Raw genomic sequence first — 26,782 nt, forward strand, 5'->3', positions numbered from 1 at the left:
GCCTGAAACGTGTGCTGTGGTAAACACCAACATATATGTTCACTTTGTGACTAATCTGCATTCTGTTTTCAGCAAAAGCTAGGCTTTAAGGGAAAGTTTAGTGCACTCAAGACGAACAAGAACGTAGAAAAGACAACACAGCTCAGATGTTGATCCTTCTGAAGCTAGGCTTTGCTTGCATCACTAAGTTTATACCCGTGAGGAGACTCATGGTTGTATCCAAAACATTCTTTATTAAAATTCAAGCATCAGACTGCAGTAATAATAATACATGTTACTCTATAAATGTGCAATAGATACATACAATACTTAAGGCAATACAAACACCATAAGAATGTACTAGAATACAGAGGAAAATTACCAACTGTAATTGCAAAACATTATTTGAAAATATTTTCGTTAAAGGTAAGACAAGCAAGGATGACACCAAATAAACGTGGCACTATCAAAAACAACAAAAATACAGTTCTTTATAAGCACGCTAAATATCACAAGAAGAACAAACAAGAGACGAACAAGGAAGATTTGCATATCTTGAATTACACTGCTCAGCGTTTCATTGGTAACGAGGAGGCTGGGAGGCGACACAACAAACTTATTGGAATTATTCATGTCTAGCGCAAATACTCCTCTAAAATGGCACCTTTAGCGCCCTCGCTTTGGCGAAATCAGATATGGTCTGTTCGAAGGATAGATGGCGGAGGAGGTCACTTTCAATGGACATGATAGCAAGTGACTTCACCTTGTCGTCAAGGAGGCTCGAACGAAGGAGATTTTTTATCAGCGACAACTTGGAAAACGATCGTTCGGTCTTACAGTTTGCCACGGGTATACTTAAGTACATTCGCAAAGCATTAGAAAGGTTCGGAAACACATCAATAAGCTTTCTTTCGTGCAGCAACTTCATTATTCCCAGGGGACTCGTGTCCTGGCACAGAGTTGTGCAGAAAGTTCGCAAACAATGATTTCAGCTGAAAATGCTGGCTCCAAGTCATTTTTATAGGTTTTCACCAACTTCTCAGCCTGCTGTGCCAGAGATGCCTCGCTCCCAACTTCTGTTAGCAATTTTAAATGTCCGAACTTTCGCGAAGTTCAGTGTTACTCAATATGATGCGTTTGCCCTGATGCTGATAACATTGATTGATACTTAGCTTGCGTGCTCTCTCTTCGAAGGTATCAAAGAGAGGTCGCAAATAATTAACAAAACCTTCTAGAGAGCTCAGCAGGTCTGCAGCAGTTGAAATGTCTAGACCTGATTGCTGAAGAGCTATGCTCGTTTTGTCAAAGCGCTCCAAGATTTCACTCCAGAAAATCGCCATGAATGCAGTCTCTAGATTTGTCGTTTTCTTGAAGAGAGAGTGCGCTTTGTTCCTAGTGTCGCCGTTTTCTTCCTCGTTCTTTGATGTAGCTTCAAGGCAACACAATACTGCATTGAAATTTTTCAGAATGGCCTTGCATGATTCAGTGTGTCTTGACCACCTGGTCGCAGAGATACTTTTCAAAACAAGCTGCTGGCCAGTTCCGCCCATGCTGTCCAAAATATACCTCCATTGCTTAGGTGAGGCAGCAAAGAACACATACAGTCTCTAAATTACAGTGAAAAATTTGACTGCCTTAAGGCAACTGTCAACGCTACACGCGCCAACTAAGTTCAATGAATGACCAGCACACGGGACGTAGACTGCCAATTCGTTCAGATGTTTGATTTGAGCTTGCAGTCCTTTGTATTTTCCTCACGTATTACTCGCATTATCATAAGCCTGGCCCCTACAATCATCAATTGAGATGCCATTGGTCGCCAAGAGGGACATCACGGTATCGAAAAGATAAAAGCCGGTAAGCGATTCAGTTGGAACAAATCCAAGAAAGCGTTCGTACATTTTCCCATTTAAATAGCATCGTGAAACAACTGACAGCTGATCAGCGGGAGTAAGGTCTGGAGTCGAATCAACAATTAAAGAGAAGTATTTTGTGCGTTTCACTTAGTCAACGAGACGTTCCTTGACAGCCTTCGCCATATGCACGATAAATTCATCACAAATGGTTTCTGACAGATACGATGGGTGACCTTTTTCTTTGTTCCCATAGTGTTTGATGTGCTCCTCTAGAAAGGGATCAAACTTTGCAATGGCCTCAAGCACTCCCATATAATTGCCATTTCTCGGTGAACCAAAAATCTCCTCACTGCCCCTAAACGCTAGGTTGCGCTCAGCTAGAAGCGTAACTACAATGACTACGAGCTTCACCTCTGTCCAGTAAACGGTCTCGGTGACAAGATGCTTAACCAGCTCCTCGTCAATTGTGCTGCTCGAGTTAGAGCGGGCGAGCCATGCTGCCACATAGTTCCAGTGCTCGACGCCATTTTCATGTGCGCAATCCTTTTTTTCTGCTCTTTTCCAATCGGAAAAGCCGTGCGTGGTGAAAGCACTGGGGTTGCTTGAAATCGAAAATAGTTTGCATATGAAACAGTAAACGGAACCTTTGGACTCTGCATACATTAACCAGTGTCGCTCGTACGCCTCCCTATTTACAGCCTTTTGCACGAAAAGATGAGGTGACATATAGCGTTTCTGCGTTTTGTATTGCCTTTCGAAAGACGGAAAATTTTCTGCCCGATTTTGAAAATACGATGGCTCTTTCTCAAGGCCTACACTCCGAAAGCTGTCAGTAACAACGCCTGGCCACTTAGCAGGGTCACTTCGGAGAATCTCGCAACGTACCTCTTGCTGCGGGGGTGTCTGTAGTTCTCTGTTGCCGCAACGAGAAGCTGTCTCATTTGTCCTCTCGAGGCACACTTTGCGAGTTGTGACATGATTATTTGAAGCCAAACTAACAGGAAACAAGTGAGTCGATTCTTGGAGTGTTGTTTCCTGGCGCTCGTCAGTAGAAGGAAACTCATCAGGGAGATTTGGCACCTGTTGATCAGCAGTTGTAGAAATCGGCCGTGGCAGGCCGGACACCTGGAGCTCTGTGGCAGGGGCCCGGCCGAGTAGCATAGACGTTGCTGACTCAGGAACAGGACAGGGCTCGGCTAGCGTCGGTTGCTCAGAAATATGGATGACCAAGGGATTCCTGCTTTTGCAGCTCGACGAGCTCTCCCCAAATAATCGGGCTAAACGCATGCTGTTACATTAGGCAGGGGGCCCTGTCTGCTCGTTCCGGTTTTCTCGCTTCATACATGTCGCTCGAAGTTCTTTTGCCCATGGTTCCATATACTAAGCAGATTAGAATAAATGGGCCCCCTTCTCGTACTGTCCGAGGTGGGGCCCTGGGCTGCAGCCCCCTTAGCCCCCCCTTTAATCCAGCGCTGGTACTAACAGATGAAAGTTTATTGAACATACCCGAGTAAATGCTGGTTAGCACGCAATAAATCGAAGTTACACAAAAAGCAGAAGCAAAAACTGATGTGTGTCCATACAGATCCCAACAGGAAACGCATCCAGCTTCGAAAGTGTAACAGAGGCCATGCTCACATAATATTCTCCCAGTGTCTTTATATCTACAGCTTCCATAATTTCTCTAAGCAGTCGATCTCCACAGAATGCTGGCTTCTTCCTCTACAATGCACTCTCGACATCTGAGCGTGCATTGTAGAGGAAGAAGCTAGCATGCTGTGCAGATCGGCTGCCTAGAAAAATTATGGAAGCTGTAGATCTAAAAATGCTGGGAGAATCCTGTCAGCATGGCCTCCATCAGAAATGGATGCATTTCCTGTCAGGAAACACAAACATTAATTCTTGCTTCTCCTTTTTGCGTATGTTCGGTTTATTGCTTGTCAGCCAGCATTTACTCGGCGTGTACATTAAACTTTTCGTTCTTGGATCATCTCAGTTTTATTGTTTCTCCTATGTGCTCTCTGATGCCGTTTGCAGCCAGGCTATTCTTTATTTTACTGGACTGCAACAAGTCACTTTAATGGCCCTTATGATGCTTCTGTGTGCCTTATAAAATCTTTTATTTGGCCAATGTAGCAAGAATGTATGATGTGAAGCAGTAAGAACAGGATACGCTAACTTCTAATTAATAGGTTTACTGTGAAAATGCAGTGGTTCATAAAGGTTACCAGAAAGTAGTACAGCAATAAAACCTGTTAAAAGCTAGTGCTAGAGGAAACCAAACATTAAAACTGGAAAGGGAGAAAATACATATAAATATACAAGTCTAGGGAAAAAAACATTGTGATCACCAAGTGCGCATGTGGCTACCTTCCAAGAAACCCTTTTTTTTTTCAATGGCATGGAACTGGAAGAGTGCTTACATAAGCAAGCTGTCAATCTGTCTATTGGAATAAGAACAGTGTTTCTTGAAAGATACTGGCATGCAGGATTGGCAATTGCAATTATTTTTTTCCTGCACTTGGAATTTTTCTGTATTTTCTTTCTGTAGCATCTTTATTTATGTTTGGCTACATCAAGCACTGATTTTCATCTAGCCTGCAAAGATGTATATTTTTTTGGTAATTTGTATAACTCGCCACGTTTTTACAATGAACCTTAGTTGAAAGTTAGTCCTTATCCATCTCTAGTGTTATTCTGTTGATACTGTTTCAAGCTATGCACTCTTGCAACATTTGTGTGTGTGTGTGTGTGTGTGTGTGTGTGTGTGTGTGTGTGTGTGTGTGTGTGTGTGTGTGTGTGTGCGTGCGTGCGTGCGTGTGCGCGCGTGCCCACATGGATTTGAATGTGAAATCGGGCCCTGGGCAGAGGTGTCATTCTTCTCCTGTTGCGCTTTAGTTAATGATGAATACACAACAACTTGTCCACTTTTCAGTTCTTATGTCAGGCTTATAAGCCCGCTTGTGTCCTGGAATATCTGCGTGCCTATGTATCCTGTAATTTAATTCTTGGCCATTTGCTTGCAAGCTGCGTGTCCATCTCCTGATTTTCCTGACAATCTTGTGTGATGTGCAGACCCAGACAGTTTCTGGTGAATCCATGCAGGTTTGCAGGGTGTAATTTGTACTACAAGTGCTGCTTTGATTACTTTCAGATCAGCTTTTCGAAGTGTATGATGCCTGGAATGGTACTCGCTTATATGGGGTTTAATTTTATGTAGTGTCATACTACTATTACACTGCTATTGCCACATCAGTTTGATGCCTGATGTTTGCTTGCATCTTCATGATTATCAACCTCCTCTGTGTGTTTGGCAGTTGCATATAGTCGCCTGGCCTAATTATTCGCCCCCATATTGCACGGTATGTGCCTGTTGTGTTTCAAGTTCAGGTGCTCCCGAGGTTGTTTCTGAAGGAATGGGTAGTCGTCTTTGCATCTCATATGCTAGCTGGCATAGTATCTTGGGACCAGGTTGTGAGCTATTGAGGCAAAGAATTTGTGCTGCAGACTGCAACTCTACTGTCTAGGTGCTTGTTCGTTTGCTCTTTCTCATAGAGATCTTCAATCATGGTAAAGTCAGAAAGACCTGTTATTACCCGATGCCTGTATTCGTTGAGTTGTCTTTTTTGTGCACTGCTGGTAATTCATACCTTACAATACCTTGGACACAAGCACATCATCTGTGATTTTCCATAGTATCCGTTCGTCCACCCCCATGATTTCAAGATTATTCTTTTCACTAGGTGTAGAATTTGCGTCCAGGCATGTCATAGTTGTTTCACCCACGTGCTGGCTCTGCCATCGTGGTCTTACACTAGTTGAGGATTTGTGGAGTAAAACAAGCAGTTCTGTTGCAACAGATTTGTGGATGTTGACTTGCAGGTTTATTTGTCCAGCTATGTGGAGCACAATGTGCAGTCTGGGTAGTTTTTGATTCTAGTCTTCTTCCGACGTCGATTTAAGCTTACTTATGAGAAAGCGAGAAGCCAGACTGGCCAAGAAAGTCTGCAGTGTTGTCGAGAGCTTGCTGCATCATTCTTGATTTCTGTATAAGATAGCTTTCCCATAGGCTGTAGCGATTCTTGTAGTGTGCCTGTGTTGTTGGTGTGGGTGGGCCAAATGTACCTCCAACTCTCACCTGGAATTTTCTGTCCTTCAAAAAGTTACTGTTTAACTTAAGTGCTGTACCAGAAATTTGTTTGCTCATCGTTCCTCTTATTAGAGAAGCATGAGGTACTGCTGTTAAAAGCCTCTTCACTCTCTTCGTTCTTTCATAAGTGGTGTTACACAATGTCCTGCAATAAAGTTTCTGCTGCTTATGGCTCACTCATATCTGCCAGAAGGGACAACTCTTGACAAAGGTTTTCTTTCTGCTGTGTGTGCGACGTAGTATGAGCATTCATGCCTTGACATTTATGCATCTGTAGAACCAGCTTCCTGACAGAGTACTTGCTATACCTGATTATGCTTATTTGTGCACTGCTGTTGAACAATACATATTGATGCAATGAATGTTCCCTTTGCTTTCGATTGGTAGATTTTGCATAAGCATGCCCCCTTATGCAATTGTATTTAGAAGTTTAAGGGTTCAATAAAAGGTGATGAACTAAATTTAAGTGCAAGAGCTCTTCTTTTTTTACCTATGACTCCCATCGATATGCGCCTTCCATGGCTGGCAATTGAACCCCTCGCCTTGTGTTAGCAGCAGAATTCTATAGCCACAGTTGCAGGTCAATAAATTGAAGAACAATATTTTTGTCTATAGATTTTTTTTCTTGCCTGTTATGTAGGTAAAACTTGGAATAAGTTTGTCATTGCAAAAAAGGAGTTTGGGGTCCTTTACTGAATAAACCACATATTGTGTATAGTTGAAATGCAGAAATCCCCAGGTTATATGTTCTTGCAAGTAGCATGGTATTTCATTACTTGTAAAGATAGTAATCACAGCGGATATCATTATATGGGTTTACAGACTAATATGTGTGATCGCATACTTATTAGAAACATGTAAGGTATGAATGTTTCTGCACACTTGATCAGCTGTGAACGTGCAAGAACTGCTTGTACTTAAAAGATTCAAAGTTTCACAGGAAGGGATGCGACTGGCTGACTTCACTGCAGTTTTGATTTACTTTTCTTTAACGTGTTGTTTTCTACTGTTTTATCCTCACAAGAACAGGCTGTTTGCCTGCTTTTCGCATTGTTGCATGAGTTTTGCATGACGGTGCAGGAGGGTACGTTGCCACTATAGCAGTCGAATAATTTACTGAATTTACTAGCTGTAGAGTTAATTACATTTCAAAGCAATGTTAATACAGGTGCAGTAAAGATACAAAGTCTGCAACATATCGAATGTTTATTGGTTTCTGTGCAAGAAAAAAAATATCCAGATTACAGGTGCAACTTAACGTGCATGTAATATTCGAAAACAAACTAACGACACTGTTTATTCAAGGCACAGATTTAATGCTATCATATGAAGTTCATTACGATAGCCTACACTTTGCTCTGTGAAATTTAATAATGAAATAAGATAACCTTTCAAGATGCATTGGGAAATTCACGCTTGAAAACCGACAAGGAAATGCAACTGAACGGTACTGCATTCAGCACAACGTTGAAACTTCGGGTACTTTACTGTCTTGTCATTTGCCCTTTTCGAGGTTGAAATTATTTAAGCTGCTCCGTACGCACGATTTTTGTAGGCTATTCGACAAAAGAAAATTGTGAAGACCCCAAAAGGCCATGTCGTCTCATAGCAACTCGCAAAGGTGTACAAAGCAGACGTGAAAATGCCCTTCATTTGCTGCGTAGCGTGTCGCCGAACGCGTAGAAATGGGAGAACGAAATTTGCGGTACATGTTTTTTTTATTCTCCCTTCGCTTACGTACCGAATTCAGTAATCCACGTCTCCGCGCATACCACACGAGACGTTGATTTGCGGGATCGCCAGCCGTTTGTGCGCAGGCGCGAGTAAGAGCGGGTGCGAGAGAGAAAATCTGGGGTCTTTTGCTTCATGAATATATGACTCTGCCTAGGCACTACGGAGGAGGTTTCTTAGTGCGCGTTGCATTCCTTTGTCCCCAGAAATGCCGGCACTGCGGAGTGCATTCGAGTGTTTACGCTCAGCCGCTGGCTGGCCGCGCGGTGAAGCAGTGGACACAGACGCCCCTTGGTGATCGCTGTGTCTGAAGGGGCAATGCTCCGATTGGTGTTGCAAAAGCCGCGGGTCGCTTTTTTCGTCGCGACGATAGATTGGATTTTTACAAGCACTGCTCCAGGAGGGCACATGTAACCGGCAAACGGAGGCCTCAGGAGAGCACCTGAGGTTATAATAAAGCAGGCAGCACACGATCTCCAGAGCACCCAAGGGGCAGCGGGGTGATCAAAGCTTGAAGCAGGGCGGCCCGTGGGTTGGTGCCGCGGAGGCCGAAGTGTGCCAGGGAGTGTTCGCATAAAAAAAATTGTGTCCGCGATAGTGGACAGCCGATCTTACACAACCCTGGTACGCGCAGGCCTCGGCGAGCTCCAACTCACGGATCAGTTCGGGTTCTAGCTTTGGTGTCACCGTTGCCGCTTTGGTGTCATGGAGGCGCCGCCAATAATGCGAAATAATGACACATTGTTCAGGGTGTCTACCAAACGGGAAAACCGGCAATTCTCAGGGAATTTAAATAGTCTGGAAATACTCAAGAAAGTTCAGGGAATTTGTGCTTTTATCACGGAAAATTAGCCGTAACTTCATTGAAAGGGAACGACAGTCGTGTTAATGCTGGCTCCAGTAACAGAGGGATTGCAACAAATCGTGATTGACGCCGTGTCATCGGCACGAGGTATTGCCGGAGTAGCTAACGACCGATTTTCCAGACGCCTGATTTTTCGAACATGCCCGATAATTCGCACGGCTTTGCGGCACCACCACGTACTCCATATAGTCAATGAATATTACCCTCACTGCAGGTCTGAAATGGCATTAATCAAAGCCACCACCGCTGCCATTTTAATTATCTCGCCGTCTCGAACCGGCACTCTCGCATGCAGATCCGCTGGCAGCCGTAGCCACCACCGCGGCAGCGTTAGGCCTAGCCGCTTCTACGTTTACTATTAAGCTTTTTGCCATGCGGTGCTGTGTTTTTCATTGAAACAATTCGTCGCTGTCAGCAATGGCACTGACTCTGCCTTTGTAATCCTCGCAATTGGCTTCGAAGCTCGCAGAGCACAGCGCATTGCGCAATGCCAGTTTCTGAAAGCTAAGAAGTATTACGCGGTGAAGGATAAGCGTGGGAACGGGCAATCGTCACGGGACACAGTATGTATTACTTAATTATACACACGTTGTTAAGAACGGCCCGCTGACGTGAAAGTTTTGCCGGCCAGTTCCGACAGCGGGCGTCAACTTTTCCTGGAGCGCCGCCACTAACCTTTAGCCACGGCGTGACTAAGTCGACTGTGTGTGGAGAACAGTGCACGCGTCCTCGACTCTCCGTCGCTGGAGCCAAGATGAGTGCGACGAAGCAGGCTTTGTGCCTGAGCCCGCCACCGCCAACCTGGTCTGCTGTGAACGAGGGAGTCCCCGAGGAAACATAGTTCAAGGCCCCTTCCCACGCGCCGTTCGAGACGCAAGACATGGGCAACCGGCCGCGCTGTGGGGGTCAGCTCGGGGAATAAAGGGCACCTTTCATGACGTGGGCCCCGAGTTCGGCGAAGACCGCCTGACCTCGGTTGAGGACCGTGAACCTCGCGCAAAAAAGTGTGTGTGTGTGTGTGTGTGTGTGTGTGTGTGTGTGTGTGTGTGTGTGTGTGTGTGTGTGTGTGTGTGTGTGTGTGTGTGTGTGTGTGTGTGTGTGTGTGTGTGTGTAATCCCTCGCGCAGAGAGGCGACTTGTTTACGATGACTGGTCGAACGTTTCCCTCAGCTTGGGATCGAGGGAGGACCGACTGTTTATAAACCGCTGTTGTGCGGCTGCTCAGTACTTTCTCTCGCAGTCATGCTAGACTGGTGAACTGCAATGTCCTTATGTAGATACTGTAAATAAACCCATATTCCTCGTTCTCGATGAGAAGCAGTCCTTCCCTTCAACAACGTCCTCAGCGTGGATAAGTTGGACGACGGCATGGGCCAGCTACCTTCTAATTCATGCCCGACTCTCATCTTGACAACTGATTACGAGCGGTGGGATTGAGCCCCCAATCCTTACAGCGTGCACCCCCGTCTCCTCTCACAGTACGAGCACCGATGTGCCTCATAAGTGTACCGCTAGGCCTTAACAGTTTTTTCGGACGTGCCTGTGGCAATTTTAAAGGGAAGCTGAAAGGTTTTCCAGAAAAAATGAGTGAACATCTGTACGTAATGGTTTTCAACCCTCCGAATTCGAATATCGTATCGAAATTGAGCGAAAGAAAGCGCAAATATATTTTATTTCGACGAAAAGTGCAGCAGCGGACACACCCAGCTCGCGCGTCTCGTTTCCGCCTGTGATTGGTCTGTGTGCCTCGTGACGTCAACTCTGCCGCTGCCGACCGCTGCCGCTACACATGAAGTGCGGTGCCAGGTAGTTTGGTGCTGTTTTTCTGAGACTGTAATGGAAAATTTAGAGAGACTGCATTTTTCTGAGGAGTTCGGTGTTACTCCCTACATGTACGAGCCGATTGCGAAGAGCCGGCCTCTCGAAGAAGCAAACGATGCTGGTGCGAGCAGTGCTTTCGATGCGAACGAAAGCAAAGTCTTGGGATTTCCTCGTGTTGGAAATGCTCTTTGGTGAGTATGTTTTTTGCAAAGCGATCTAGTGATCTCGCCGATCTTTCGCCGATCTAGTGAGCTCGTTTCTGGTCAAACAACTGTAGTGTTGTGTTCCTGCATGCCTCCTCGTGGAACGTAAGCGGGGATGCGATCGTCGGCATTTGTGCGCTGTCTAAAGCTGTCGGCAATCTACAAAGACGGTTTAAACGCGTGAAAAGCTTCCCGGTTCATGCAGTACGTGTAGTGAGCTTCATCTGTTGACTACCACTCACGTTGACTACCGATCACGTTAATTACCACTCACATTGACTACCACGCACGTTGACTACCACTCTACATACACGCAGACGCACCAACAAAGGAATGCAGGGTCGATCGAAGCAGATTACGATGGCACGCACGCGGAAACAAGCGCGGTCAGGCACGGTCGCAGACGCTGCGAAGGAACGAAGCAGAGTTGACGTCACAAGACCGCGGTTTCCGGTCTCCACTCCGCTCGCTCACTCAAAGGGGGGCGGAGCTACAGCGCAATTTCAACCGACGATTACGTCGCTCCTAATTGAAAAAAAAACCCAAAATTTTACCTACATGGTTTATAAGGTTCCCGCATCCGTATATGAGCGTCTTATTGAATTCGACACTCTTCAGCTTCCCTTAAACCCTTAAGGGCAGTTAAAGACATGCATTAATTTTTTTTTGCACTGCCCGATTTTTCTGATGTTTCTGCTAACCCTAGGGAGTCTTGAAAAATTGGACGTTGACTGTGCAACTGACCAAGAAGATACTTCAAATGATCCATGGGTTGGGTGAACGCGTAGCAGAAGGAGGATGAGAACAGAAAGGACCGACACACTGAGGAATTAGCAGGAAAGGAAGCATGACGCCGCCTCTTTGAAGGAGCTTGAGCTCAAAAAACAAAGTGCTGGCTGACGCCGAGATGCAGGTGTCCCTGATTCAAACCAAAATAAACTCTTTAAAGCAGTGAAACCCAACACTGAGATGTTGTGTACGGGTTGAAAGTATGTCAGGACAGTTGAGGTTGACTTTCCAGCTGCTGAGAGAGAATCTTAGTTGTGACAAAGTTCAGGCCTCATACCGATGAGCTTGCTATCAGTTGATATAAATAGCTCATATTCAAAAATATTTACTTTTATATGCATCTCTTTTTCATTCGTATTTGAAAACGTTCCACTCAATTTGGAATGGGTTTTACCATTTTTTTCACTGTGCATTTTACTAACACCTTCCCCCTCTTTTTTTTTAAAGTAATATAGATATTACTCCTTACTATTCAAACTGGATTAAGTCTTTTTTTTTTTGTTTCAACATGCTTACTAGAGAGTGACAGCACCGAGCAACATGACGTCAGCCTGTCTTGACATAAAACAAAGTTCTGGCTCATTCAGGGAATTTTGCAACGGTGCTCAGGGTAAACCTGGAAAACTCAGGGAAATTGGAAATATCAACTTGGTAGACACCTGTCGTATCCGCGCCGCCGCTATCAGTGCGTGATCGACGAAAGACAGGAGACGACTGTAGTCCAAAACGCCAGCAAGGGGAAAGAGCCCAGTCCTTATTTCCACAGCCGTTTAAGTAGAACCAGCGTGACGTGAGTGACACGTGGTTCCATACATGCGTCAGGCGCAATGACTCGGCGCGCCCGGCGAGAGCGTGCTTTCAGCCGCAGAGAAATACATTCCAGCACATTCCCCCTTTTGCAAAATGAAAGTGGTTTTCGTGCATGACATTTAGCACACCCACACATGAACAAAAAGCAAGAACCCTCAGTGGTAATCTACCACGGACAAAACCTTATTCATCAATCCCGTATCGAACTGGTCGCTTAACCACTCTACCAGACTTGGTCACAGTCACTGCAGCAGAAGGTACTAAAGTTGAAGTCATAGCCCCCGATGCTAAAGGTAACGAATCTGTTAAGGTAGCGGGTGACTCCCTGTTCGTAAAAACCAATTTGGATGAATCACTTTCGTTTGGAAACTCGTAGCTGCCTTCTGCCTTCCTCTGTTCTGGCAAGTGGTTGAGCATTCGTCGGTTACGCCGCAGCGTACTCCCATCTTGGCTGCGTATTATGTAGGACCGCGGTGTAGCGGCTGTGGCTAACACTGTTGCTCTGGTCTTCATGTCCGTTACCCAAACGGAATCACCAGCTTTTAGTTTGTTCAATTCTCGGGTTCTGTGGCGCCTGTTGTAGTACCGTGCTTGTAGCTTCTTGTTGGCACTGTCTTTGGCTGCAAGATTAAGCAGCGGTGGCTGCACTGGACCACGCAGCTGCGGCGCCATTGGAACTCTTGTCCTAAGACGCCGGCCCATGAGGATTTCAGCCGGACTAGGGCCCAGAATGGCTGGGGTTGCCCTGTAGGCAAGCAGAGCCAGGTACGGGTCCTTAGATTTAAGGATCAGGCGCTTAATTGTTTGCACCATACGTTCAATTTCCCCATTAGCCTGAGGGTACCTAGGGCTAGTAGTGACGTGACCAAAGCCATAATCATGTGCAAACTTATCAAACTCTGTACAAGAAAATTGTGGTCCATTGTCTGTCACTACGGTCTCCGGGATGCCATGGCGTGCAAAAATGCTTTTTAGCCTTTCTATCACCGCCCTAGCTTTTGTTGAGGGAAGGAGGGCTACTTCCGGATACCCTGACAGGTAGTCGACCACGACAAGATAATGACAGTGGTTAATAAAGCACAAGTCGACCCCAACTCTTTCCCACGCGAAACTTGGGGTTGAAATCAATGGCTCTGAGTTCTGGTTGACAAAGCGCGCACAAGTAACACATTCTTTCACTTGCCGCGCAAGTTGTTCGCCGATGCCTGGCCACCAGACCAATTCCTTTGCCAAAGCTCTAGTTCTCGTGATTCCCTGATGTCCATCATGTAGTTTTTTTAGTACTTCCTTTCTTAGGCAATGAGGTACCACCAGTCTGGTGCCTTTTAGCAGCATGCCATTGCATTCGGCAATTAGTGCTCTTTCCTGCCAGTACGGAACTAAGTAGCAAGGAAGCTTTGGTTTTTTTGGCCAGCCTTGGCGACACAACTTAAGCAAGGCTTGACAAACGACGTCAGTCTTTTGCACATCGCGTATTCTGTTAACAAAATTGTCACCCATTTGAAGCCCTTGCACACATGTTTTGACGAAAGATGACACTTCCGAGACGGTCAGTTCACCGGCTAGTTTATCTGCTTTCGTCGGTGCTCTTGAAAGAGCGTCCGCCGTTATCAAGCTTTTACCGGGAATGTACACAATGTTAAAGTGATACCGCATCAGCCGCATTCTGAAGCGCTGAACCCTTGGCGGCAACACATCAATAGGCATTTTACCAAGCAACGAAACGAGAGGTTTGTGGTCCGTTTCAAGCATCACCTCAATACCTCTTATGTATTCGTCGAATCTTTTGGCAGCCCATGTTAACGCTAGTGCCTCCTTTTCCACTTGCGCATAGCGCTGCTCAGTTTTGGTCAGTGACCTTGAAGCAAACGCTATCGGCCGGCGCTCGCCATTGCGTTGTTTCTGGAAAAGGACGGCACCGAGACCGTAAGACGAGGCGTCCGCCGAAAGAATCGTGGGAAGGCGTGGATCGTACATAGCCATGCACTTTGCTGAGCAGATAAGAGATTTCAAGCTTTCAAAAGCCGTGTTCTGAGCAGGGCCCCAAGCCCAGTCGGTCTCTTTCTGCAAAAGCTCCCGTAGCGGGGCAGTGGTTTGCGCCAAGTTCGGCAAAAAACGGCCTAGGTGGTTGGCCATGCCCAGAACGCTGCGTAATTGCGATATATCAGAGGGTGCTTTCAGCTCTTTAATGGCTCTGAGTTTGGCCGGATCCGGCTGTACGCCTTCCTCGCTGAGTAAATGGCCCAGAAAGCTTATGCTTCGAACACCAAACACACACTTTGCTTTGTTTAAGGTAACGTTAGATTGGGCCAGCTTAGCTAAGACGTTCGATAGTCTAGGGTCATGTTGCGCTTTGCTGTCGCCAAAAATGAGAATATCGTCCATCAGGTTAACGACGCCAGGAAGGCCTGGCAGGATTTCAGACATTCTTCTTTGAAAATACTCTGGAGCTGATGTAATCCCGAATGGCAACCTAGTGAAACAGTACCACCCAAACAGTGTAATGAACGTGGTCAGCACTTCTGAGGCCTTGCCGAGTCGCACCTGATGGAAGCCGGAATTAATTTGGAAAACCATTTTGCACCGGCAAGAGAGCCCAGTGCTTGGTCGACAGTAGCCGATGTGTATCTTTCTCTTAAGACAAACTTGTTCAATTGCGTAAGGTCTACGCAGATCCTTACATCTCCCGAGAGCTTTTGTACAGGTACAATGCCAGCACACCACTCTGTTGACTCTTCGACTTTACGAATGACGCCCATTTGTTCCATCTTCTCGAGTTCTCGTTTTACAGGCTCCTGAAGCGGTATAGGAATTCTGCGCGGTGCGCTTATTGCAAATGGAACAGCATTTGGTTTAAGCCTTATTGTATACTCCCCCGGCATAGTGCCCAAGTTGTTGAAAACCTGAGGGCACAAAACTTCGTAGTTGGGTTCCTTGTGAGCCACAGAGTCAACGAACTTGATGACTCCCAACGCTTCGAGAGCCGGCAAACCCAGCAGTACATGGCGCAAAGGACTGACCACATAACTCGTTTGGCGCGAAGTTTGTCCCCTCCAAAATATATCCGCCTGAAACTTGCCCAGAACATTTAAGTGGTCACCGCTAGCGCCAGTCAAGACCTCGTCGGCCTTTTCCAAGCTCGTGGGAAGTCCCGGAAATGATGCTGGAATTACGGACACTTCTGCGCCTGAGTCGACCTTTGCAAAAACAGGCACGGAGTTAAGTAATACCTGAACGTAACGCGCTTTGGCGCGAGGCGCCTCGACCGCGCCCAAAAAAACCTCCCCATCGTCCTTCTGTACAGATGACACTTGTACCTTTCGCTGGTAGCCTCGAGAAGTCCCTTTGAGGCACGCCTTGCCAAAGTGTCCCTTTAAGCCGCAGTTGAAGCACCTCTGGCCTCTCGCTGGGCAGGCTGTCCTTGGGTGCGAGTTGCCTCCGCAGAAGATGCACGGTCCCTCAGAACGAGCTGATGTCGGCCGGGTTTCCTTGCTGTGTTGCGGTTTCCTGCGGTAGCCCACTGCGTCGACATTGACGTCCTCACATGGCTTGTACGGTGCGTATTCGTGGACCTCGTTGCAGTTTCGAAGTTCTTCTTGCTGCTGCTGAACGGTCTCTTTTAGGCGGGCCCTCGCCAGAGCTGTTGCGAGAGACAGCTTGGGATACATTTGGAGCGATTTGGAAAGTTGTTCATCCCGCAGGCCCACGATGAACCGGTCCCTGATGAGGCGCTGCTTGAATTCTCCGAAGTCGCATTTGTCCGCCAAGACGTGTAAAGCAGTCATAAACTGGTCAATTGACTCGCCAGGCATCTGGTGCCGCTTGTGAAAGCAAGCGCTCTCGTAGACAATGTTGCTCTCCTTGATGAAGTAATCGTCGAACTTCTTTTTGACCAGCTCGAATTTCTTCGAATCTTCTACAGAATGATTGAAGGTGGCGAAGATGTCTCTTGCTTGTCGACCTATGGTATAAAGCAGAGTGCGTACTTGTGCCTCTTCCGGGCGCTCATTCAGGCCCTACACATAGTGATAGTCGTTGAAGTGCAGTATCCACGCCGGCCACTCTGAGGTAGTGTCGAAGTCCAGCGGTGGCGGCTGCTGAAGACCCGGCGGCGATGCAGTGGCCATTGCAGCCTCCCTTTCTGATGACGTCCCGACGCTCTTTTCAATCGCTTTTCAAAAGTGGGTGGATCGCAGAACTTCTGACACCATGTCGTATCCACGCCGCCGCTATCAGTGCGTGATCGACGAAAGACAGGAGACGACTGTAGTCCAAAACGCCAGCAAGGGGAAAGAGCCCAGTCTTTATTTCCACAGCCGTTTAAGTAGAACCAGCGTGACGTCAGTGACACGTGGTTCCATACATGCGTCAGGCGCAATGACTCGGCACGCCCGGCGGGAGCGTGCTTTCAGCTGCAGAGAAATACATTCCAGCACTTTACAATTGTTACAATTACAATTAGTAATTACAATTACGTTGTTACAATTAGTAAAAAACACGATTGAATTAATATAATTACGTCCATCCGCCAACTTGTGACGCTAAGCTCAGCACTACCGCGCCCCGCGACTTTTTTCAACGTATGTGGCCTGGGCTCTACTACGGTCGCTCCTGCTCCCACAGAAACATCTGTGATGTTATTTACAAAGTACATCGCTGTAAAGCGCGAGAAAACTATGATCCGCCATGACTTACTTAGCACGAGCGCCGCAGGGGCGAGACAGTCTGTCCGGCACACAACGGTCGCCAAATCGGGCGTCCGTGCCCGCTGCTTCACTTATATTACAGCGCCGGCAGTCAGCATCCGAGCGTAAACAAATTCGACACTACTACGCAATGCCGGCACGCCTAGCGATAAACGGCTACAACACGCATAGGAAACCTCCTCGGTAGGGCCTAGGCAGAGTCATATATTCAAGGAGCAAAAGCCCCCACATTTTCTCTCTTGTGCCCGCTCTTACTCGTGCTTGCGTACAAATGGCTGGCAATCCCTCAAATGAGCATCTCATGGATCACGACGCTTCGCCCTGTTCCCAACCGACGCCTTTTGCGCTTTGGAGCGTGCCAAAGCTTGCCGACACATGCCAGTGGTAAGACACTAGCAAGAAATCTGATAGGATAAACTAGTAAAAATTCTATCAGTTTTTTTTATTGCGTTATGAAACGATACAACTGATACACTGATAAAATTCCTTTTAGTTCCATTCTGGACGTATCTGTGCTATTCTGCTTGTAGAAGTCTACTAGTGTATTCTTTTTATTGGTGTAATAGTGTATTCGTATTAGTTTCCCAGATCTATAGTCTATCAGTATCTATGTGTGTTATATAGGTGTAATGTGCTTCAAGGAGAAGCAAGCTTCCTCGATTGCCCAAAAAATGAGTCAGAAACAATATATTTATATTATCACAAGAAACAATACATATAAAGCAAATATGAGACCCAGGATTTGCAAAGCCACGATTATTGGAACAGATATACACCATACAACAGCTTAAAAAGAATAAAAATGTGATCACAGTTAAAAGAGAAAAGATGTTTACATTGGCTCACAAAAAAGTTTAGCCTCTTTAAACAGGACGTTATTGGCAATCAAGCCACCGAATTGGTTCACTCGTACACCACGAAGATTATCAGACTTCACAATCTGGAAAGCTAGTGAATGGAAGTGGTGGGTTCTTCATTACTCATTAACATGCCTTCATGGTTTTTTGCGGGATAAGTACGTCAGACATTCCAGTTTGCTTGTGGAGGGTGTCTATATACTTCTACTAGACACCGTCACTTCAGATGACCGTAATGAGATCATCTGTTCTTCTCTCGAAGTTTGTTGTGAGAGCACAGTCTTTGTATGGATTGGGTGCAATGACATACAATGTACACCAAATCCTGCATCTTCCTAAAAGTGCGGCTAAACTAGGACCTCATTGGTCGCATTCTTCATTTGTATTTGAAGGCGGAAATGAACTTCTTGTGAAATTGGTCAGCGGAGCTAATGATGTTCCTTTACAAATATTGGAATGTTATGTACTTGCTCGAAAGTTACAGGCGGCTAAAGCTAGTTTAAATCTTTCACCAGAAGCAGTGAGCTTTTTGGTGTACAGGAGAGGAGAGCTGGTCAGCAGACAGTTTTTTTAGGCACTGGAAAGCTGTGCCTGAACTTGGATGAAAGTGAAAAACAGGCTGTAGTCCACAACCGTGGCTGTGACTCAACAAGTGTCACTGAATATTACCGAAGGGTCATCAACCAACAGACATTCCACTCTCTCCAGTACACTTGAACTATAAAGACTAAAAATGCTGCATTTGTCAGCTTCTCAGGTGTGTTTTCTCTCATTTGTAGAATTCTTACTGGAGCGAATTTTTGTATAATTCTGAAATGCAAGAAACTATTTCCTGTTGAAATTCTCCATGCAAAGCACCTTTCAGTCTGCGTCAGAAGAGAGGAGCCACTAGTTTACGTAACACCCAGTGAAGTTATGCGCCTTTATGTGTTTATAGAAATAGACAACAATATTTTTGAATGGACAATATACGAAACCTTTATGAAAAATACTAATTCCCGTGCTCAAGACATGGCAACGATAAACTGTATGTCTTCAGCCATGGTACATGAATGTCTGGTAATAACAGGTTATAGCTTTAAAAAACAACAGTTGGTAACAGTACACTGCGCTTTATGGCGTTCTGTAATAATCAGCTTTTTGATGTTTGAATATATTAAACAAGCCAGAGCCATCAAAATTCTACAGTGTTCATTTTTTCTTGCGATAGCTTCTTGTTTTCCTAATGAACCAGCCAGCCCAATTTGCCACTCTTCATTATTGTACTCTTGTTGATTAAGTGCTTGGGGAATTGCATGATCTGCATGTTGGCAGTAGTGATGCAGTGGCCAAAACATGACAATATTTTACAGGACTTATGCACAGTTTCGGGTCGGTGTCCTTACATGTAGCGAAAGACCCTACTTAACCGCGTGACTGCCTTGAGTGGGTGATCACAGTGAACAAACAGAGCTTCACTAGCAGATGGTGAAGAGGTAAAGCTTCTCAGTCTGTATGCAGAGGCATGGAAAGCAGCTGAATGTTAAGTGAGCAGTTATGCTACTTGATACAACAGCATCGTTTTCACACCATGCATCTGTCTTCCTCACTTTATTTTCTCCTTCGACTCAGTGTAGCTGGTGCAAGTTTATCCGTTAACTATGGCGGCATGACTAAGACACTATCTTTTTCTGAATGAAACAAGCAAACTCTGAAATTTTATTTGAACAGTGTATTACGGTTTGAATCAAACACTCCAAACACTATATATGAAGCCTGTTCTGATAGTCTTCTTTGCTGTCGCTTGCTGAAGGCTACACAGATTAAACTACTTTTACACATTTCAATGTGCGATGGTTGAACTAGCACCCAGTGAAAAATTGTGTCTTCTGATTTTGCAATATGTGCACTGATGTTTAGCTGTTTTTGTCCATGAATATGTGGTTTTTAACATGGTAAATTCATGTTCTTACTTGAATAAGTTCTCAGATTTGTACTCACTTTGGCTTAAATAATATTGCTGTATTGTCATGTTCTGATATATTGTTGTAGATCTTGTAGCAATAGCGATGCTTGTCCTGTTTCCTTGCTTCCTGTCAGTGTGCCATGCCAGTTTGTTCTTTTTGCACAAGCTCACTTGTGTTCTGTCACATTTCACAACACTTTTTGGACGAATGCAGGAGCGCATGATCTGGAGAAAGTAGCTTCATATGAAGTTGGAATATGATAAAAACATGTGCCAATTAGACATGGCATTCTATGCAGCATCTGTGAGCACAAATGGGCATGATGTTGGTACTTCAGTCTTTGTTTTTACTCTTATGTTTTTTTAAATGTGGCTAAAGTTGCTTGCTTATTGTTTAGATAATGGAGTGTAAAATAAACCCTAGTCATGTTGGTAGTCATGTCACTTGTGTCTCATCCTTGTTCCTTTGTGGATGCATGCGTTAGCGCTGTTCTAATTTTCAAATCATGTATGCACCAACTAGCCCAGAAATAAGTTTTAATGAAATCACTTTGGTAGTGTCTAAGTTATGGCATTCACAAACTTAGCCTGACATGTTAGAGCTGCAGTTAGTATTCACAGTCTTAAAAGTGGTTTGTTTTGCCTTTGTAAATAAACCTTATTGCAACAGTAATCCTGTTTTGGATGTGCATTAAATGTTGCACATCTGTCTCGCAAAATTTGTAAGTGCAATTTTGTATTAAAAGAACAGACCTGCTACAAAAATGGACTGATACTTTTCTCATGCAACTTCCCCACTGTATTTTCACAGACTAAGTAACACTGCTGTGCTTTGAAAACGTGTGCTTTAATTTATGTTGAAACATGTTTAGGATAATATATCTGCATACAAGCTGTAAAGTGTTTTGATAATTTCACAGTTTACACAGTTCATTTTCATTTGACATTCTAATATCCCAACTGTGTTTGTTAATCTGTTCATGTGGCAAGCAATGTCTTCGGGGTTGTATATTCAGTTCATTTTAAAAGCATCTCTTCAGGCATGTGGGCACCACTGTGTGTGTGTGTGTGCAATTGGATTTCTGTATGTTATATGATGATCTCTATCTGGGTTTAAAAGACTGATACATCATCCTATTTGGTCCTTTAGGCAGCACGGTGGGATCTATCTGCTGCCTACCAGTCTGGTAAAGAGTTCTATGGGTCAGGTAGGAATATATATCAGACTCATAGAAGGACCCGCACAACTTATACATATTCCTAATAGACTTTTAGAAATTTCTGTCAGTCTTTTCGCTAGGGGAGTATTTAATTTGGGCGCGATTGGCGATCGTTCGGAGCGTGCATTCGGTTGTGCCGCGAATTGATTGGCCCATACTGCGCCGACTTGGCGCAGAATTAAAACTCCCGGTCCCAACGCAGGAGTAGCCTGCTCTATGGGGCCTTGCACCCCGTAGCTCACAGGACCTTTCAGTAAAGTTATTCCACCTATCCATCCAATCGAACGCGCGCTCCGAACAACGATCCCCTAAGAGCGCGATCAGTTGATTGATTGATTTGCAGAAGTTTTTCACACGTGTTTTAAGTGATTTTATATATCGAACTATTTCGCAATCACCGCGCTGTTCGATAGATTGAGGTTTGACTGTATAGCCATCACATCAGTGTGTCTAAAATGGAGATCATTCCGGGCTGAAAGGCCTTAGGTGCTGCCTGCACATGAAACTTGGCCTTTCGTATGATATTTATTCTGAAAAAGCAAGAAATCAAAAGCTGCATTGGCCTCTTAATATCTTCAGTACTTATGCTGCAGTGACATGTTCAAATAGCTTTTTCCACATAAAAAATAAGACAAAACAAGTTCATAAAGGCAATCATGGGATCCGATGTGGCCCTAATGTTTTGCACATCATTGCGACAGTGCACATTGTAGCCCTAATGCATGAACGCTATGTGCAATCCACACATGTACTTGTACTACTTAATGTTTGTGTTTTTGTATTTATCATAATGAGCCTCATGGCTTAGCATATTGAGGCAACACTTCGTGTTTCTTTGTTCCATTACATGTATTCCACTTACTGCAACAATGCCTGTATGAATCTGCTGGCCCTTGTAATATGTGAATAAACAAAAGTAAATTTCACGTGAAATTTAATTATCATCACAGTACTTTTAGGAAAGTGGTATCCGGCAAACAACACCTTCTTGTCAATATACATAATGTGTCTTATGTTTTCTTGCCTTGCCTTTTATCAGTGACTGGGTTGCTGATTTTACGCATGCTGATTTTGACAGAAGTGAACCCTTGCATTAGTCACAGTCCTTATGTGATCTCTCTGCAGATACCCAGCTGGCTTTGCCTACTTCCCACACGCACCAGTGGCTGACAAACATCAAGCCAGGCCAATCCAGCACAGGGATGTGCCAAGACGAATTTGCTTCGGCCGAGGCTCCCAAGTTGCCTGGCACCAGCAGAGACCACCGTCCACTTCTCGAACACCACGAGACCTTGACATGAGGGACGTGGCAGAGGCACTGGACACTTAGTTTGCCGAGTGCATGCATATCATCATGTACTAACTGGCTCTGCTACTTTGTTAGAGACAGACAGTCTGCGACGGGCATCTCTCCTAAGACGACAAGGTGTGCCAAACATTTCGACAGTACCCTGTGGGTTCTGGCAAACAACTTCGTACTGCCTTGTAACACATGCCATATTAAAAGCTGAACTTTGTTTCCATTAGGAAAAATTCGCCACTGCTTACGTGCATGTGTGATTGGAAAAGCATTGTAGTGCCTTCGGCAAAATGTCTTTTTCCACACGTTCCTTGTCTGCGCCAGCTCTCGCATGCATTCTAACCGTGCCTAGGTAAAGCCAAATCAGAACGCGCCAGGTGTCTCGTCTAAATGCACCCATGAGGAGTTCATAATTAGGACCGCTCAGCGGCGTTCATAATGGGTTTTATTTTATGCACTCATTTTACACACTCGTTAAGTGGTGCCACCTCCTCATCATTGGATGTGCCGTCACATTTGTTTCATTCTCGTGTGCAACGAACAGACTGGACAGCTGGGTTGTCAACAAGCAGAATCACCCACGCCTTTATTCTGCATCGTTATTTATAGTCGAAGGTGGAAAGGGTTAGTAACAGTGAGAGGCGGGTATATGCACGTTGCAATCGTGCATATAGATTGCACATGCACTTTCATCAGATATGATACATCCTCTTTCCAAACAGTAATTACATGAGGAAATTAATACTGCTGGCTCGTCTGCTAGAACTGCTGGTCATAACCCAGACGCTCTCGCTGCCGCGTCTGTCGTTGGCTGCGTTGCAATGGTTGAGGCGATGGCTTTTGAGCTACCACGGGCGAGGCTGCAGCAGTGGTTGACGCCACACCTTGAACTGGGGTCTGATTGTCGGTCATATCTTCGTCGTCTGATGAGCCAACCTCATATGATTCCTTCGTCGCCAGAAGATGCCGACGGTTGCATCTCAGCACAGTATTGTTCTCTGTGCGCACATAGAAGGATCGTGGGCCGGCTGATCCGACCACCTTGTCTTTCCTGGCCCATGATGTTCCATTCACGCGTACCGCGTCATTGTTTCTGAGGCCTGGTAAGGTGCGCCTATGACGGACTTCTCTGCCGGTGTTTCTTGAGAGTTACCGACATTAGATTGAAGTCCGGCAATGGTGTGCGCAGCCGCTTTCCTTGCAGCAGTTCCCCAGGAGACCGGCCACCTTCAACAGGACTTGCCCTGTAATTTAACAAGCCCAGCCAAAAACACTCTCCTGCAGCTTTTGTTTTCTTTAGAATACGTTTCACCACCTGTACACCCTTCTCTGCGAGCCCGTTTGATTGAGGATACTGCGGGCTTGATGTCACATGTTTGAAGTCGTAACGCTTTGCAAAAATAATAAACTCTTGGCTGCTAAACTGTGGGCCGTTGTCTGTACAAACCTCGACTGGGAGGCCGTACCTTGAAAATATTTCACTCAGCCTATCGATAACAGCACTGGCTGTTGGCTCGGGCAGTAGCGCTACCTCAGGGAAATGGGACATCGAGTCGTATGCGCACAAATAATCCCTTCCCGAGTACTGAAAAAGATCGATGCCGATGTGGTAACATGGCTGCGTAGGCATAGGTTGCATGATTAAAGGCTCCGATGGCTGCTTATAAGCATATGTCTTGCAGGTTGGACATCTTTCAATCAAGGACTGAATGTCCGAGTTTATGTTCGGCCAATAGACCATTTGTCTTGCTCTAGCTTTGCACTCTACCTGGCCCAGATGGCCTGCGTGGATCCGTTTCAATATGTCGCCGCGCATGCTTGTGGGTATGACTACTTTCGTCCCTTTCAATAACATGCTGTATACTACGGACAGCTCGGTGGCCACTGGTTTAAGGGGGCCGTCGACAGGTTCCCCCTTCGCAAGCTTTCTTAACACAGTGCCAAGATGTGGATCGAGAGCCGTTTCCTGTGCAAGTTTTCTAGCTGTCGTTTCACTTACGAGTGCTGATATGACCGTGACGGCATGAATCTCGATGTCACTCGTGTCTAAAGCTGCCTTGAGTCCTGAAACAGGTGATCGGGACAGCATATCAGCAAGGGCCATTTGTTTGCCAGGAATAAATGTTAGCGTGTAGTCATATTTCATCAATCTCAAGAAAAATCGTTGCACTCGGGGTGGCATATCACATATGCCTTTCTTTGAAATAGTGATCAGTGGACTGTGGTCACTCTCGAGGATGAGGGGGCGGCCATAAACAAAATGATTGAACTTTTCGCAACCGAAAGCTAATGACAACGCCTCTTTTTCAATCTGCGAATATCTGTGCTCCGATTCTGTCAAAGCTCTTGACGCGTAGGCGACCGGCTGCCAGCAGTCCCCATGACGTTGCAGGAGCGCTGCACCAACACCACTCTGAGAGGCATCTGCAGTTACTTTTGTCTCCAGACTCGGATCAAATATAGCAAGCAATGGTGCATTACTTAAATCCCGACATATAGCCAGCCATTCCTTTCGTGGGTTGGTGTCCAATCAAAGATGACGCTTTGTTTGACGACGGATTGTAGAGTAGACGTACGCTGCGAGAGTGACGGTAGGTACTTGCTGAAGTAGTTAACGACTCCCAGCAGTCTTTGTGCCGCCAATTTGTCCCGAGGTTTTGCCATTTTTAAAATACCATCAATGAGATCTGGATTTTGCCTAATGCCCTTGTCGCTAATGATGTCACCCAGGAACAGTACTTCTTGCAGGCCAAAGCGACACTTGGATGCAGGCCATCAAAAACCTCGTTAAGGGCTTTTTGAAGCACTTCGCTAGCCGAAGCTATACCGAACGATAGTCGAAGAAAGCGATAGCGGCCGAAGGGCGTCGCGAATGTGCATATCTTCGATGACTGTTCGTCTAATGCGATTTGATGAAATCCCGCATTTGCGTCGAGACGCGAAAAAACTTCGCGCCTGCTAAGTCTACCTCAATATCCTCTCTGCGCGGCATTTGGACCTGAACATCGCTCCCGAGGGCTCCGTGGTCGCTGCGCATGCATTAGCTGAGAGAAGGTGAGAAAGGAGGACAAGTTGTCTTTACCGGATGTGACATCACATTGTTGTTTGTTTTTGCTTTTATGAAATAACTACTCTCGAACTCGGACGGCATGGCTTGCGTCTCGTTCGCACGCGTACGTATGGATGTGGTCCGCTTTTAGTTTTTGGCGAATGCTTAGAAGCTTCAAGTTGCTGACACTGCGGTGGGCCAGGGCTTGATGACATTTGTTGCCCAGCTGCTGGTGCTACCGCGACGTACTTAGAGCAACGGTAAGTGTTGTGCGATTACCCGTTCTCTTGCTGACACGTAAAAAACCGGTTGCGCATTCGAGCTGTGGTCGATGTGATCTCGAAATTCGAAGTGAACACGAAACGGTTGTCACAGGTCCCGCAGTGATCGCAGTATAATTTATTCGTTCGTGCCTTCAACACTGCAGTTCCTACTCGTTGCACCAATGTAAAAAAATAAACAAAAAAACAGCGACATCTTCCACGCGCCAGAAATGCATGCACTCACTCGCAACTAGCGTGGATGTCGTCCTATGATGTTTATCGCGTTCTTAAGTCTATTTTTTTCTCCATATCTTTAGGATGACTACGCTATGCCCTTCTTATTTATCCATGCAGTGCATTGCTGCATTTAATTACCTTTCTCACTGCTGACCACGGTATGGGCGTCAGAGGCTTTCATTCGTTGCAGTGAGATAACGAAAGCGTATTTCCTTCACTTAAAGCTTCTTAGTAGCTCCTTTTGCGAGCCGTGGAGTTAAATCATACAATATGTACGTTGTGAGCGAGCTGGTAAACGAAACCACTTTACTGCTGCTGCTACTATCACTTTTACGGGAATTTTCAAATTAAACATATATATATTAGTATGAATCGGCTCACCGAGCTTTATATGCACGTCCGTTGCTTTCGTTCATAGATCATGTGCGTAGCTTTGCAACCGTGACCGATATTGTAAAAACAGCAAGAAGAGAGATGACACAAGTAATGTATCTGCTTTAATTGTTGTATGTGCTGTTTTTTTAGAATATCAACCAACTCCGCGCAGTCGTGCTGTTTACAGCTGAAACGTGTTTTTTTCTTCTTGCATGCGGAGCATTTGCTTCTAATTGTGGCAGTAACGTTGTGCATTGTCCTCGGCCCAGATCGCTGACTGTGTGCAAACTTGTCTAATTTGTTTCACTTTGCTGCTGTCTTTACAGCTTCTGCTTATTTCCTCTGCCTGCACCTTATATTTGTTGTGTTTATCGAGACTTGACCTGTCTCTGCCTCGTTGAAGACAAATGGACACAAGTACAAGTACTGGTTGCTGTTGGTTTGTTTGGTTTGCTCAGTCTGAGCGTGGTATGTATATCCATTTGCTAAAAGGGTATGCAGCTGCGTCTAATGCAGGTACTGCTCATCTAAAGGTAGATTTAATAAGTAGTGGTTTGAGTGAGAATTAGTTGTTTTGAGTGATGTATGACACCAGAGAGTTATTGTTCTAGAAAGGTAACAAAGCCG

The 26,782-nt window shown here is 45.5% G+C and overlaps 1 protein-coding gene across 2 annotated transcripts in view; it reads left to right on the forward strand.

Moving 5' to 3' along the window:
- l(2)k10201 (zinc finger protein 511 lethal (2) k10201) overlaps positions 1-22,454 on the forward strand; it is a 72,231-nt gene extending 49,777 nt beyond the window's left edge. Inside the window, exons 2-3 of one of the 2 annotated variants that reach the window (XM_075698162.1) lie at positions 20,862-20,919; positions 22,057-22,241. In XM_075698162.1, the coding sequence (XP_075554277.1) occupies positions 20,862-20,919; positions 22,057-22,101 (103 nt within the window). In that variant the 3' untranslated portion in view covers positions 22,102-22,241. Of the gene's footprint in view, positions 1-20,861; positions 20,920-22,056 lie in introns of both variants that reach the window. The other variant, XM_075698161.1, reaches the window with a different exon arrangement.
- The last annotated feature ends 4,328 nt before the right edge of the window (positions 22,455-26,782 follow it).

The sequence above is a fragment of the Dermacentor variabilis genome, chromosome 7 (assembly GCF_050947875.1).
Source record: "Dermacentor variabilis isolate Ectoservices chromosome 7, ASM5094787v1, whole genome shotgun sequence".
NCBI lineage: Eukaryota > Metazoa > Arthropoda > Arachnida > Ixodida > Ixodidae > Dermacentor > Dermacentor variabilis.